Source organism: Bubalus kerabau, chromosome 20, assembly GCF_029407905.1.
Source record: "Bubalus kerabau isolate K-KA32 ecotype Philippines breed swamp buffalo chromosome 20, PCC_UOA_SB_1v2, whole genome shotgun sequence".
NCBI classification, from domain to species: Eukaryota; Metazoa; Chordata; class Mammalia; order Artiodactyla; family Bovidae; genus Bubalus; species Bubalus kerabau.
This window is the reverse complement of record NC_073643.1, coordinates 6108665-6123556: the sequence shown is the minus strand read 5'-3', so window position 1 is coordinate 6123556 and position 14892 is coordinate 6108665. Positions and strand designations below refer to the sequence as shown.

The 14892-nt window shown below is 42.4% G+C and overlaps 1 protein-coding gene across 9 annotated transcripts in view; it reads right to left on the bottom strand.

Annotated features, from left to right (window-relative positions):
* RBMS3 (RNA binding motif single stranded interacting protein 3) overlaps positions 1-14892 on the bottom strand; it is an 814140-nt gene that overhangs the window by 283546 nt on the left and 515702 nt on the right. For all 9 annotated transcript variants that reach the window (XM_055557071.1, XM_055557072.1, XM_055557069.1 and 6 more), the window contains exon 6: positions 499-578. In XM_055557071.1, the coding sequence (XP_055413046.1) occupies positions 499-578 (80 nt within the window). The remainder of the gene's footprint in view (positions 1-498; positions 579-14892) is intronic.

Genomic DNA, 14892 nt, shown 5'->3' with positions numbered 1-14892 from the left:
CATGATAATGTCATATTGCTATAAAAGTTTCTAAATGCTCTTTCTGCCTTTCTGCATTCTTCTTGTCATGGGCTGGTAAGAACTGTTTGGGAACTGGTCTCAATCTATGGATTCTACTATTATTATTATTATTTTTACAATATGTCACTCACTGTTTAGATATTTTACAAAGTAGAAATCAGGATACCAATATTAATGATATAAGTCACAAACTTTCTTCACGGCAAGTGCATTTCAAACTATTCTTTGCTATTTTCCTTCTAATTCACTTTAAGGAATTAGCAGCAGAGATTCAAAAAAACAGGCCAAAGATGAATCACCAAGAAGCTTTTGGTAATGTTGAGAAAGATGAGTTGCATAGTATTAAAAAAAATACATATTTATAAAGGCAAAAAGTTTCCTCCATTGGGAGGAAACTATGGGCCTTACCATGTACTCATTCTGATAGTAGCAATGAGCCTAGATATTATTTAATGATTACTTTATGGCATTTCTCACCTGGGATTCCTGGTGGTGTTTTCAGATATTTTCCATTAAAATGTTGAATTACCACTTCACATTTTTCAGTAGACTCCATTCTGGGAAAAGAAGTAAACAGGGGATTATATACTTTCATGAAGCTGTACATATCCAGGAAAAATAAATTAAAAAGAGAAGGAAATTAAGAAAACCCTAGACAAGCTTCATTTGAGAATTTTACCAGAATCGTCACCAGTTGCCATGAACACATAGTGGACAGAACACCACAAACCCATTGCCACCAAGAGCAAGGCTTACTCTACTGAAGGCTGACTGTGTGGACGGCTCTGAGTGGGGTCATCACTCAGACATAATCCCGAGGCATCATCTTATTTAATCTGTATAACAATTTAATCCGTACCCTCAAAGTGCTCAATAAACACCTTTTGAATGTCCGAGTTAGCAAACGTGAGAGGCAGTTCTAGCTACTGCCTTTCACACCATGAGGCCAGCCAGGCTGAGCAAGACGAGCTGCCGTGGCAGCAAGTGGTTCAGGTGGGCTTGTAGCTGAGGCCTGGGTGACACCCACCTGCATTGCAGCTACTAAGCTATACCCTGAGAATCTGCACAAAGCAAGCTGAGGGAGTGCGCTGGCTTTCAACAACTGGCAGCCTAAGGGGGAGACTCACACAGTAGTGATGTCATCATGATGCCATTTCACGCTCACATCATGACACCTTTATTGAAAATCCATGAGGTGACAGACACAGAAGGGAGTTATTTCAGGTCCCAAATGTCTTAGGAAAATAAACATACACAAACCTCAGGTCTTGAACTTTCTTACTTTTGAATTGTAGATGACCTCCTATTTTTTCATACTAGGTATCAATAGAGTCGGTTTCTTTTGCCAAATTTTGGCATCTCACATAAAAGCTCATGAACAATACTTGGGACCACACCATCACACTGTCAACATTAGCAGGTGGATCGCCTCTGAGGCTGGCCTGCCCTCAGCCTTGAGGCTGTACTTTCCTTTGCTGCTGAATAAAACTGAGCTGTAACAAAGCTGTAACACTGGTCCGCCGGTTCAAATCTTTGCTGCAGCGAAAAGAACCGAGGAAATTATACACTCCCCTGACATATCTGGTGCCGTGTCTTGCATTTCACCTGGCTGAAACAACCTCAGCTTGGTCCCAGGGAGGTGGAGACCAAGCACAGCAAAAGCCCAACTTGGTGAAAGCTCACATGGGAGAAACTGAACACAAAGGAATACCCGTGCAGTGGAAGTGACAAGAAGCCTAACGTGCTGGAAACTGAGACAACAAAAACAGACTTAGCAGAAAGCTCAGGCAGCTCAGTCTCAGATTCCAGAAGACCTCCAGTTAAGGTCAGATCAGATCAGATCAGTTGCTCAGTCGTGTCCGACTCTTTGAGACCCCATGAACCGCAGCACGCCAGGCCTCCCTGTCCATCACCAACTCCCAGAGTTCACTGAGACTCATGTCCATTGAGTCAGTGATGCCATCCAGCCATCTCATCCTCTGTCATCCCCTTCTCCTCCTGCCCCCAATCCCTCCCAGCATCAGGGTCTTTTCCAATGAGTCAACTCTTCACATGAGGTGGCCCAAGTACTGGAGTTTCAGCTTTAGCATCATTCCTTCCAAAGAAATCCAGGGCTGATCTCCTTCAGAATGGACTGGTTGGATCTCCTTGCAGTCCAAGGGACTCTCAAGAGTCTTCTCCAACACCACAGTTCAAAAGCATCAATTCTTCAGCACTCAGCCTTCTTCACAGTTCAACTCTCACATCCATACATGACCACAGGAAACACCATAGCCTTGACTAGACAGACCTTTGTTGGCAAAGTAGTGTCTCTGTTTTTCGATATGCTATCTAGGTTGGTCATAACTTTTCTTCCAAGGAGTAAGCGTTTTTAATTTCATGGCTGCAGTCACCATCTGTAGTGATTTTGGAGCCCAGAAAAATAAAGTCTGACACTGTTTCCTGTCGGGAGCCGGCGAGAGACATTCCACTCGTGACAAAGGTCATGAGGAAGGAGGCTCGGCATACGCAAAGGCGGGATCGAGCCTCGGGAGTGCCCCCGGATATTCTCGAGCATCTACCCCCCAAAAACCAGAGTCTGCCTACTTTATTGCTTTGTGCTCTCACCTCTGACTTTACTGGGGGCTGTCCCCCACCACCATCTCGCTCTCTCTGTCAAAGAGTTAACTTACAGCTCCAATTAATAAAGTTCCTGGGCAATTAGGAGTGTTTAAATCCAAACCCCTCAGATGGCTCTCTAACTCGCCTGACAAGTTTACCCGGACACCTACAGCTATGCATACGATTGTTTACAGTCTCCCAGCCTCCAGAGGCACGGGAAGCTTAAGATATTCAAATAGCTTAGAGCCTCTCAGAGAATTAGAAACTGTCAGAATAAAACTAGTAAAAGATTTCATTGATGAGCCAATGTTTGTTGCCAAGTTTTCACATCCCCTGAATTGTATCCTTGAATGTGCATTAATTAATATAGTTGGTATGTAGAAAAAATAAGTAGTGGCCTTGGTGTTAGTAACTTTAGACCCTTAAGGTAGTAAATTCTTTCCTTTGTAAACCCATTACACATCCACCCTATAGGAACGTAATCTTATCTTCGGAAGATGGCGCCAAACCTTAAAATAATTACTCTTAGAGAAAATAAGTCTTTGTTGATAAGTGCTTGTCAAGAGTCATAAAATGTTAATAGGCCTCTGGCCAGAAGATGATGTAAATCACCTAAACCATTTGTATACGATAAATTTACAGGAAAGAAACCCTGGTTTTTGATAAGCATCAAAGACTGCTGACTTCGCATCCCCTATTATCCTCTATGTGTAACTTAGGGTATAAAAGCCCCTGTTGAAAATAAAGCTATGGGCCTTGCTCACCAACGCTTGGTCTCCCCATGTCATTCTTCCCTTTAACTTCCAGCTGAGTGTCCATCTGGAGCGCGGATGTCCTCTGCGACCATTTATTTGCCTGGGCTTCTAAGACCCACTCGAGAAGGTGTCTAAGGTGGGGCACCTTCCGCTATTCGAGAGGGCGCCTGCGGCCTCCGTGCTTCAGAGCTAACCTGGTGTCACGGGTTATATTGATTTTCCGCGTAAACCAAGCCACTCAGCTTCTTTTCTCCACTGAATTTTCCTACTGAGCTATCCTCATTCTATTACTCTTTATTATCTCTAATTAACATTTGAATAGGTCGCCTAGCCGTCTCTCCTTCGAATACCCTGGATCAGCTGGGGCTGGACCTCGGCAGTTTCCACTGTTTCCCCATCTATTTCCCATGAAGTGATGGGACCAGATGCCATGATCTTCGTTTTCTGAATGTTGAGCTTTAAGCCAACTTTTTCACTCTCCACTTTCGCTTTCATCAAGAGGCTTTTTAGTTCCTCTTCATTTTCTGTCATAAGGGTGGTGTCATCTGTATATCTGAGGTTATTGATATTTCTCCCGGCAATCTTGATTCCAGCTTGTGTTTCTTCCAGTCCACTGTTTCTCATGATGTACTCTGCATATAAGTTAAACAAACAGGGTGACAATATACAGCTTTGACGAACTCCTTTTTCTATATGGAACCAGTGTGTTGTTCCATGTCCAGTTCTAACTGTTGCTTCCTGACCTGCATACAAATTTCTCAAGAGGCAGATCAGGTGGTCTGGTATTCCCATCTCTTTCAGAATTTCCCACAGTTTATTGTGATCCACACAGTCAAAGGCTTTGGCATAGTCAATAAAGCAGAAATAGATGTTTTTCTGGAACTCTCTTGCTTCTTCCATGATCCAGCGGAGGTTGGCAATTTGATCTCTGGTTCCTCTGCCTTTTCTAAAACCAGCTTGAACATCAGGAAGTTCACGGTTCACATGTTGCTGAAGCCTGGCTTGGAGAAGTTTGAGCATTACTTTACCAGCGTGTGAGATGAGTGCAATTGTGTGGTAGTTTGAACATTCTTTGGCATTGCCTTTCTTTGGGATTGGAATGAAAACTGACCTTTTCCAGTCCTGTGGCCACTGCTGAGTTTTCCAAATTTGCTGGCATATTGAGTGCAGCACTTTCATGGCATCATTTTCAGAATTTGAAATAGCTCAACTGGAATTCCATCACCTCCACTAGCTTTGTTCGTAGTGACGTTTTCTAAGGCCCACTTGACTTCACATTCCATGATGTCTGGCTCTAGGTGAGTGATCACACCATCATGATTTTCTGGGTCGTGAAGATCTTTTTTATACAGTTCTTCCAGTTAAGGTCAACAAGCTACAACTTGCCATGCCAACTCAACAAGGATATATAAAACTATACCCAACCACGGTAAATATCACGCACACTTAGATGGACACCACTATAAGGACTCTGAGGTTTGAGACTAGCAGAGGGGGAGGCCCAATGCCCCTCGCTGTTCCAGCTCAGCAGGAAGTAGCCAGAGAGACCTCGACTCCCCTATCCCCAAAGAATTGGGCCTCCCATCTCTTGGGGGGGAATGCTATGTAGTTAGAGTAGGAAGAAGCAGTCTAAAATGGCGGTGTCTAAAACATAAAGAAGAACTTCTCTGTAGCTCAGACTGTAAAGAATCTGCCTGCAATGCAGGAGAACTGGGTTTGATCCCTGGGTCAGGAAGATCCTCTGGAGAAGGGAAGAGCAACCCACTCCAGTATTCTTGCCTGGAGAATCCCCATGGACAGAGGAGCCTGGTGGGCTACAGTCCATGGGGTTGCAAAGAGTCGGACATGACTGACCAACTCACACTACATCACATTGTCAACATTAGTAGTCTTGCCATTTCCTAAGTAGAATAGTATCAGCAACACTCCTAAATTTTAACTCTATCTGACCTTTATTATTTGGTAAAATTGGGTGGGAAAGGTAAAAATTAAAGGGTCAATTCTATTAAAAAGAAATTAATGCCCATAAACGGTACACCAGAGGATAAACAGACTTAAGAAATGGCACACATACATAGAAAAGAATATACATGAAATGTATAAAATTTGTCCAAAAGGCAAAGTGTATAATTTTGGATGTTCTGCTGGATTTTATCAATCCTATGAGCTTTCTTGGAATGAAGCCCTTTGACACAATTTGTTAACCTTTTGTTCATCCAAATATTATGTGTGTTTTCATGATCATATCACATGTAGAGTAAACAAGAAAAGGGAAAAAATTTATAAACAACTTCCAAACGAGGTATACATTTATTACAGTTACAGGAATTCCAATGTGAGAGGAACTGCAGATGCCAGGAAAACTCTGAGAAGTGTACACAGGAGGCCAGAAACGCCACTGGAGAAATAACTAGGGCAGGAGTCTGGGGGGCAGGTGGAAGGTCATGTCCCTGTAGATGGGGCAGAGTGAGCAGAGCGCTGGGGCTGGATGGAGTTTCACGGGGGAAACTCCTGGAGATAAGCTGAGAGGTGAGGCAGAAGCTTTTGAGTTATCAAGTTAAGGACTTTTTTATTTTTTGGAAGTTAGTTGATTTATAATGTTGTGTTAGTTTCCGGTGCAGGGCAAAGTGATTCGGTTATATTCAAAAAACTAAGATCATGGATTCCAGTCCCATCACTTCATGGCAAACAGAAGGGGGAAAAAAAAAAGTAACACAATGAAGCTATGAGCCATGCCATGCAGAGTCACCCTAAAGGAGATGAAACCAGTCAATCCTAAAGGAAATCAACTCCGAATATTCATCAGAAGGACTGATGCTGAAACTCCAATGCTTTGGCCACTTGATGCAAAGAGCCAACTCATTGGAAAAGACCCTGATGCTGGGAAAGATTGAGGACAGGAGGAGAAGGGGATGACAGAGGATGAGATGGTTGGATGGCATCACTGCCTCAATGGACATGAGTTTGAACATACTCCAGGAGATAGGGAAGGACAGGGAAGCCTGGTATGCTGCACTGCATGGGGTTGTAAAGAGTCAGGCACAACTTAGCAACTGAAGAAGAAAATATATGTATACATATGGCTTCTCTGATAGCTCAGTTAGTAAAGAATCTGCCCGTGATGCAAGAGACTCTGGTTTGATTCCTAGGTTGGGAAGATCCACTGGAGAAGGGATAGGCTACCCACTCCAGAATTACTGGGCTTCCTTGTGGCTCAGCTGGTAAAGAATCCTAAAGAATCCACCTGCAATGCAGGAGACCTGTGTTCGATCCCTGGGAGTATGTGTATATATATATGTGTGTGTATATATGTATATATAATCTTTTTCAGATTCTTTTTTATAGGTTATTAGAAAATATCACATATATTTATTGTGTTACACAGTAGGACCTTGTTGTTTATTTATTTTATATATAATAGTGTGTATTTGTTAACTCCTAATTTATCCCTCTATGCATTTCCCCCTGTAACTGTACGTTGGTTTTCTATGTCTGTGACTCGACTTGTTTTACATATAAGTTTGTTTGTATCATTTTTTTAAGATTTAAGTTCTATGTGATATTGCATTTGTCTTTCTCTATCTGGCTTACCTTAATTAGTATGACCATCTCTAGGTTCATCCATGTTGCTGCCAATGGCATTATTTCATTCTTTTTTTATGGCTGAGTAATATTCCATTGTGTGTATGTACCACATCTTCTTTACCCCTTCGTCTGTCAATGGACATACAGGTGGCATCTGTGTCTTGGCTATTGTAAACTGCTGCAGTAAACACTGGGGTGCATGTATCTTTTTGAATTGTGGTTTTCTCTGGATATATGCCCAGGAGTTTATTGCTGGATCATATAGCACCTCTATTTGAAGATGTTTTCAAAAGCACATTCCATCTGGGGTGCTCTAAAATTATTTTATGATTCAAATTTAAAAATGAATATTTTCGAAGGTACATACATTCCTAGGAAACACAGAGAAGATGCACATTTTTCTGCATTGATACAGATGGTGAAGCAGAACAGGACTGATGTCGAGGGCATGAGACTCTGCATTACTGGAGCCCCGAGCCTGGAAAACTTCACTCGATTTAAAGGTCTGCTGTCACTGTCAATACATCTTAAACCAGGGGGCCTTCTATTTTTAATTTTCACTAGGACCCACAAATTACATAGCTGGTCCTGCTAAGACAAGAAAGCACAGGAAATTAACTTGACATAATATTCACGTATCAGATGCCCAGTGGATCCACATACTGTTATTTGGAAGAACATCTGAAGAGTGACTCTTGTGTCCAAATGCAAAAGTAAAACTTTAAGCTTAATAATATCCAATTTTAGTTAATAAAAACAAAAATGGCATTTTGTTCAACGTTTAATCACAGTGTCGACTACAAACTGGCACTTGCCATCTAACTCCACAAGATTTAGATCAGGCGCTGCTGCAGCTGCGGACTTTCAGACACCCCTGAAAGGAGTTCAGGGTGAAGAGCAGAAACGAGGCGCCCTATGCTGGAAGAAAAACGGACAGCCTAAGTCTTCAGATAGTTAGCTTCAGGAATTGATGTTATTAGCCCAATGCTATCTCCTCATATCTACAAAAGCACTGAAATCTGTCATGGAGACGACTGCTCCTTGTGACTAGGAAAATCTGCAAAAAATGTATGCTTGATAACATACGCTGCCCTTTCACCAAGATCAATTATACCTTCCCCTCTACATCTTTGGCGCAGTGTCCCAGAGCTACCTCAGGTGCTGTTCCTGGGCTGCTGTCCTCAATTTGCCCCCCAATAAAACTTAACTTGCAGCTCTCACATTATTTTTATTTAACTCAACAACAGATTTCCCGAAATTAGAGGATATTTGGATTAGAGGAGCAGCTAAGTACAATTTTGCTAACTCATTCACGTTTTCTTTCCAGGGGAATGTTTCACATCTTCCAACTTGTTATTTTTATTTTTTTTCTTTTAAGTAGGAAACTTCCATTTCTAGGAACAAAAGAATTCAAATTCTGCTTTCTCTCTGCCCACAGGACCAACTCTCCATTGTCTCTTAGGGAAGATAACCTTCCCTCCAAGCAGAGACATGAATGGGAGAGGAAATGTAAGCCCTTAATTACTACAGATGTTACTTTATGGAATTTTTATTCCAGGAAAGCACCAGAATGAAAAGCTTATGCCCCAGGGCCCCTCCCTGCTCAATCTCTCTCCGGGTACCCATCTAGATAAAAGGCAGTTAAGAATCTAAAGCTTGCTTGCCAGAGTCCTACAAATCAGACCCTTCCTCTTTTTCTTGAAAATGACATGGAATTCTAAATGAACACTGAAACTGGATGGGGGTTGTGTGTGAGCTTTTTAATGCCAGGTGATAAGACTTGGGGACTGCAGAGGAAGTCAGAGAAGAAAGTCAGGGGCCTTCATCCAGTCCACCCACCTGGTTTGAAAGGCTCACATCTCCCCTTCTGGATGCTAGTATGATCGTCTTTCCTCGAGACTGTTTTACAGCACCATCAAGCCAGGTGGGGCTGCTGGTGTGAATGCAAGACAGCATCACAGAGTGCTCACTCTGATTTAACTGAGTGAATGTGTGCAGGAGTCTTTAGAGACTCTTGTCTCTGAAAGAATAAGTGCAATAAAGGTCTGTTTTCTGTAGCTGCTGGCACTGAATGTCAAACCACGTTATGTGGCACCACCCAGAAGTGAAAATTTCATTTTTATATACAGGGCACATTTTAACAAGGCAAAGTCTTCCCAGCAAAGACGACCATTGAGGAGCTGTGGAGTGGAGAGGTCCAGAGTGAGACCCACGAGCTCTGGGGGAGGGACTGCATTTGAAGGGCCACCTTAGGGAAAATGTGCCCATTTTCTTCTCCAGTTTCACTGTTAGCCTATTTGAAATGCCAGCCCAAGCCATCTGCAATCTGGCATGTGCTCCACTTGAAACTGACCCGAGCCTTATCAAGTGGGCCTGAAAAGGCAGCATGCCAGATAAAGCCACCTGACCAGGGCCCCTTTGGATGGGCCACTGCATCCATTCTTTCTAGGTGGTACCTGAACCCTCTCACATCCCTCAGAAGAGTTCAAGTGCCAGCCAACCATTCACCCGTCAATGCATTAATTAGGTTCCTACAAGGCTCCAATCGTGGTACAAAGCCTCAGGGTTTTCTGTTAGGTCTGATGTTTAAATAGAAACGCACATTAAAGGTCCTGTTTGACATTCTTTCTTGTCTCCGTGCCTAGGAACCTGGCTTCATTCATTTGAAATGCTCCACCGAATTGTGACTTCGAGAAAATTTCTTTTTTAACAACATCTATTAAGAGGTGCTTATTTCACAGCCAATGCAATCCTCACAGGCAGATTACATCCGATGAGAGCCTGCTTCAATATCAGGGCCAGACTTAACACACAGAGGTGGAAAAGCATAGTATAAAACCATTTTCATCCTATCTGTCTCACATCCACGGAGAATCTCTCAGTTTATTATTTTCAAGCAATAAGCACGATTATGCACGCAGTTAAGACAAATTCACGCTGTCGTTTACGATAGTTAATGAGAGGCTTTCACTATTTTGAAATTTTTGTGGTTTTGCAATCACAAGATCTGTACAAGTTACTGGCGACTTAGACTTTTATATAGCTTAGCAAACCAGTCACCTTTGCTTCCAGTAAGATTTACAGAAAGGGTCAACATGAAAAGATTTTTGGAAAAAAGCAAATTATGTCATTGGCTTCTTAAACCCTAGTAACAGAAGGAATCATAGTGAGTTTCAGGAAGAAAGAGGGGTGAAGGAGTTGAATTTCCTTCTGTTTTTGCAATTTGTTTTCTTCCTTTGAGGTGCTTGACATCCTTAAGAGACAAAAGTCATAAATGTCAAGTCGTACACAGACTAGCCTTCCTGTCTCTTCTCTTTGAGGGAATTCTGACACTTTGGTGGCTCCTTGCACATTCCTCTTATGGAATGGAGCTGTGGACAACATTTGGCTCATGAAAACCCACTCTGAAGTTTTAAAATCACATATATTCAGGACTAGAAACAGCCTCAGATATCAACTTTTACATGACACAGAGGAAGAAGGTGGTGACTTCTCTAAAGTCGAGTTGTTGGATGAGTCTCCAAAGGAACTTTGGCCCTTGAGGCTCAGTCCAATGGCTTGTTTGGAAGAAATGGGGCTCCATGGCTGGCCTGTCATCCCTCCTGACTTCCTGCACTGATCTGCTTTCATCTTGTTGAAGCTGGGTGGGTCCTGCCATCCCCATGTCATGCAGCCACCAATGACCAGAGCAGGTGTTCTCAGAAATGGAAATTATACCCTGAGCTGATATAATGAGAAGGGTACTTCATTGCTGCAGTATTCTTTCCAAAACTCAGACATAATATGGATCCCATCATGAAATAAACATCGCAGAAACCTAGGTCTGGAGACACTTTTCAGGATACCTTGCTGGGACTACTCATGGAAAACAAGTAAAGTCTGAGATGCTGTCAGAGACCAGAGTAGACTGATGAAAAAGACAACCAAATGCAAGATGGTGCCAGGGACCAGATTCTGGAGCAGAAAGGGGATTAGCAGTGGAAAAATGGGTGAAATTCATATAAACTCTGGAGTTCAGTTAATAATACTGTACTGATGTCAGTTTATTAATTCTGACAAATATGTTATGGTAATGCAAAGTGTTGACAATGAGAAAAACTGGATATAGGGTATATAAAACCTGTGTATGCTCTTTGTAAAGAGCTCTTTCTGTATGCTCTTTCTATAAAACTAAATTTATTCCCAAATTTGAAAAGGCTTATTTTAAAAATGACTGTATATTAAAATGATTAGTTGTTGTTCAGTTGTTCAGTCAGGTCCAACTCTTTGTGTATGACGCCATGGACTGCAGCATGCTAGGCTTCCCTGTCCTTCACTATCTCCTGGAGGTTGCTCAAACTCATATTCATTGAATTGGTGATGCCATCTAACTATCTTATCCTCTGTGGATCCCTTAAAATGATTAGGGAACTATATTTTCTTTTTCTAGATACCAATGTTTGGGACCCAGTCCTGGAGTTTCTGGCTTAATTGCTTTGGTGTGAAATCCAGGGACAAATTTTCCAAAACTACCCAGGTGATCCCAGTATGCAGCCAGGGTTAAAAAAGACTATTCTGAAGTTCTGCATCAGGTCACCCCAAACTGGAGACCACGGGCCAAATCCAGCCCTCACATAGATTTGCTTGGGCTGCAAAGAGTCTCAGAAAAATTTGAAATGACTCTCAACATCTAAAGATTGAGAGAATTCACAAAAAAACTGAATGCCTCATTCCTCTTTCAAGAGAAAGGAAAAGATGAAAAAAGAGATGTTTTCTGCGTGGCAACTATGGCATAGCAAAAATAAATTTGGTCTCTGTCCTGGATTCCTAGCATAAGACTCCTACAATTCTGGGGATTTCCTGAGTGATAGAAATGTCTTCTGCTCCTCACAATGAACCACTTTTGACCATAACTGAGTTTGTGTTAATAAGATGACTCAAGGTGAAACCCCTAGATAGTGTTAGGACAGGGCTGGACACAGAAAGACCCAATAATTAGAGGGTTAGAGCTTTGGGGCCCATCCTTCAATGTCTGGGGATGGCTGAGGGGCTAGAGTTTTGAGTTCAACCATCAACAGTGAAATCAGATTGATTATACTCTTTGCAGCCAAAGATGGAGAAGCTTTATGCTGTCAGCAAAAATAAGACCGGGAGCTGAATGGGGCTCAGATCATGAATTCCTTATTGCCAAATTCAGACTTAAATTGAAGAAAGTAGAGAAAACCACTAGACCATTCATGTTTAACCTAAATCAAATCCCTTACAATTATATAGTAGAAGTGACAAATAGATTTAAGAGATTAGATCTGATAGAGTACCTGAAGAACTATGGATGGAGGTTCGTGACATTGTACAGGAGACAGGGATCAAGACCATTCCCAAGAAAAATAAATGCAAAAAGGCAAAATGGTTGTCTGAGGAGGCCTTACAAATACCTGTGCAAAGAAGAGAAGTGAAAGGCAAATGAGAAAAGAAAGATAAACCCATTTGAATGCAGAGTTCCAAAGAATAGCAAGGAGAGATAAGGCCTTCCTCAGTGATCAATGCAAAGAAATAGAGGAAAACAATAGAATGGGAAAGACTAGAGATCTCTTCTGGAGAAGGAAATGGCAACCCACTCCAGTGTTCTTGCCTGGAGAATCCCAGGGACGGGGGAGCCTATTGGGCTGCCGTCTATGGGGTCACACAGAGTCGGACACGATTGAAGTGACTTAGCAGCAGCAGCAGCAGCAGAGATCTCTTTAAGAAAATTAGAGATACCAAGGGAATATTTCATGCAAAGATGGGCACAATAAAGGACAGAAGTGGTAAGGACCTAAAAGAAGCAGAAGCTATTAAGAAGAGGTGGCAGGAATACACTGAAGAGCTATACAAAAAACATCTTTATGACCCAGATAACCATGATGGGGTGATCACTCCCCTAGAGCCAGACATCCTGGAGTGTGAAGTCAAGTGGGCCTTAGGAAGTATCACTATGAACAAAACTACTGGAGGTGATGAAATTCCAGTTGAGCTATTTCAAATCCTGAAAGATGATGCTGCGAAAGTGCTGCACTCAATATGTCAGCAAATTTGGAAAACTCAGCAGTGGCCACAGGACTGGAAAAGGTCAGTTTTCATTCCAATCCCAAAGAAAGGCAATGCCAAAGAATGCTCAAACTACCGCACAATTGCACTCATCTCACATGCTAGCTAAGTAATGCTCAAAATTCTCCAAGCCAGGCTTCAGCAGTATGTGAACCGTGAACTTCCAGATGTTCAAGCTGGTTTTAGAAAAGGCAGAGGAACCAGAGATCAAATTGCCAACATCTGTTGGATCATCAAAAAAGCAACAAGTTCCAGAAGAACACCTACTTCTGCTTTATTGACTATGCCAAAGCTTTTGACTGTGTGGATCACAACAAACTGTGGAAAATTCTTCAAGAGATGGGAATACCACCTTACCTGCCTCCTAAAAATCTGTATGCAGGTCAAGAATCAACAGTTAGTACTGGACATGGAACAATGGACTGGTTCCAAATTGGGAAAGGTGTATGTCAAGGCTGTACATTGTCACCCTGCTTATTTAACTTATATGCAGAGTACATCATGCAAAATCCTGGGCTGGAAGAAGCACAAACTGGAATCAAGATTGACAAGGGAAATATCAATAACCTCAGATATGCAGATGACACCACCCTTAAGGTAGAAAGTGAAGAAGAATAAAGAGCCTCTTGATGAAAATCAAAGAGGAGAGTGAAAAAGTTGGCTTAAAACTCAACATTTAGCAAACAAAGATCATGGCATCTGGTTCCATCACTTCATGGCAAATACATGGGGAAACAATGGAAACAGTGACAGAATTTATTTTGGGGGGGGGGGCTCCAAAATCACTGAAGATGGTGACTGCAGCCATGAAATTAAAAGACGCTTGCTTCTTGGAAGAAAATCTATAACCAACATAGACTGCAAACTAAAAAGCAGGAGCATTACTTTGCCAACAAAAGTCTGTCTAGTGAAAGCTATGGTTTTGCCAGTAGCCATGCATGGATGTGAGAGTTGGACTATAAAGTAAGTTGAGTGCTGAAGAATTGACACTTTTGGACTGTGGTGTTGGAGAAGACTCTTGAAAGTCCCTTGGACTTCAGGAGATCAAACCGGTCCATCTTAAAGGAAATCAATCCTGAATATTCCTTTTAAGGACTGATGCTGAAGCTGAAACTCCAACACTTTGGCCATCTGATGCAAAGAACTGACTCATTGGAAAAGACCCTGATTCTGGGAAAGCTTGAGGGCAGGAGGAAAAGGGGACAACAGAGGATGAGATGGTTACATGGCATCATTGGCTCGATGCACATGAATTTGAGCGAGCTAGCAATGGTCAATGATTCAATCAAATTGTGTTTGTGTGATAAGACCTCCATAGACACCACTGAACAGGGTTTGCAGAGCTTACGGGCTGATGGACACATTGCTGTGTTGGGAAGGTGGGACACCAGAGAGGGCAGAGAATCTCTGAGTCACTTCTCCCCTCCCCACTCCCTCTTGCCCATGCATCTTTTCCTTCTGGCTGTTCCTGAGCTGTACATTTTCTGAAATACAAGTAAATATTTAAGTGTTTCCCCATGTTCTGTGGATAGTTGTAGTGAATTTTCAAGCTGAGGAGTTTCAAGGGAACCCCTGAATTTGTAGTGGGCAGGGCAGAAATATGGATTGTCTGATACCCTATTTGTGGTTGTTTGAAGTGGGGGTACATCTTGTGGACTGAGCCCTTGAACCTGTGCGGTCTGATAACTCTGAGTACTTAGGGTTAAAATGGAAATGAATTAGACACTCAGTTCAGAGAAGGCAATGGCACCCCACTCCAGTACTTTGCCTGGAAAATCCCATGGATGGAGGAGCCTGGTGGGCTGCAGTCCATGGGGTCACTAAGAGTCGGACACAACTGAGCATCTTCCCTTTCACTTTTCCC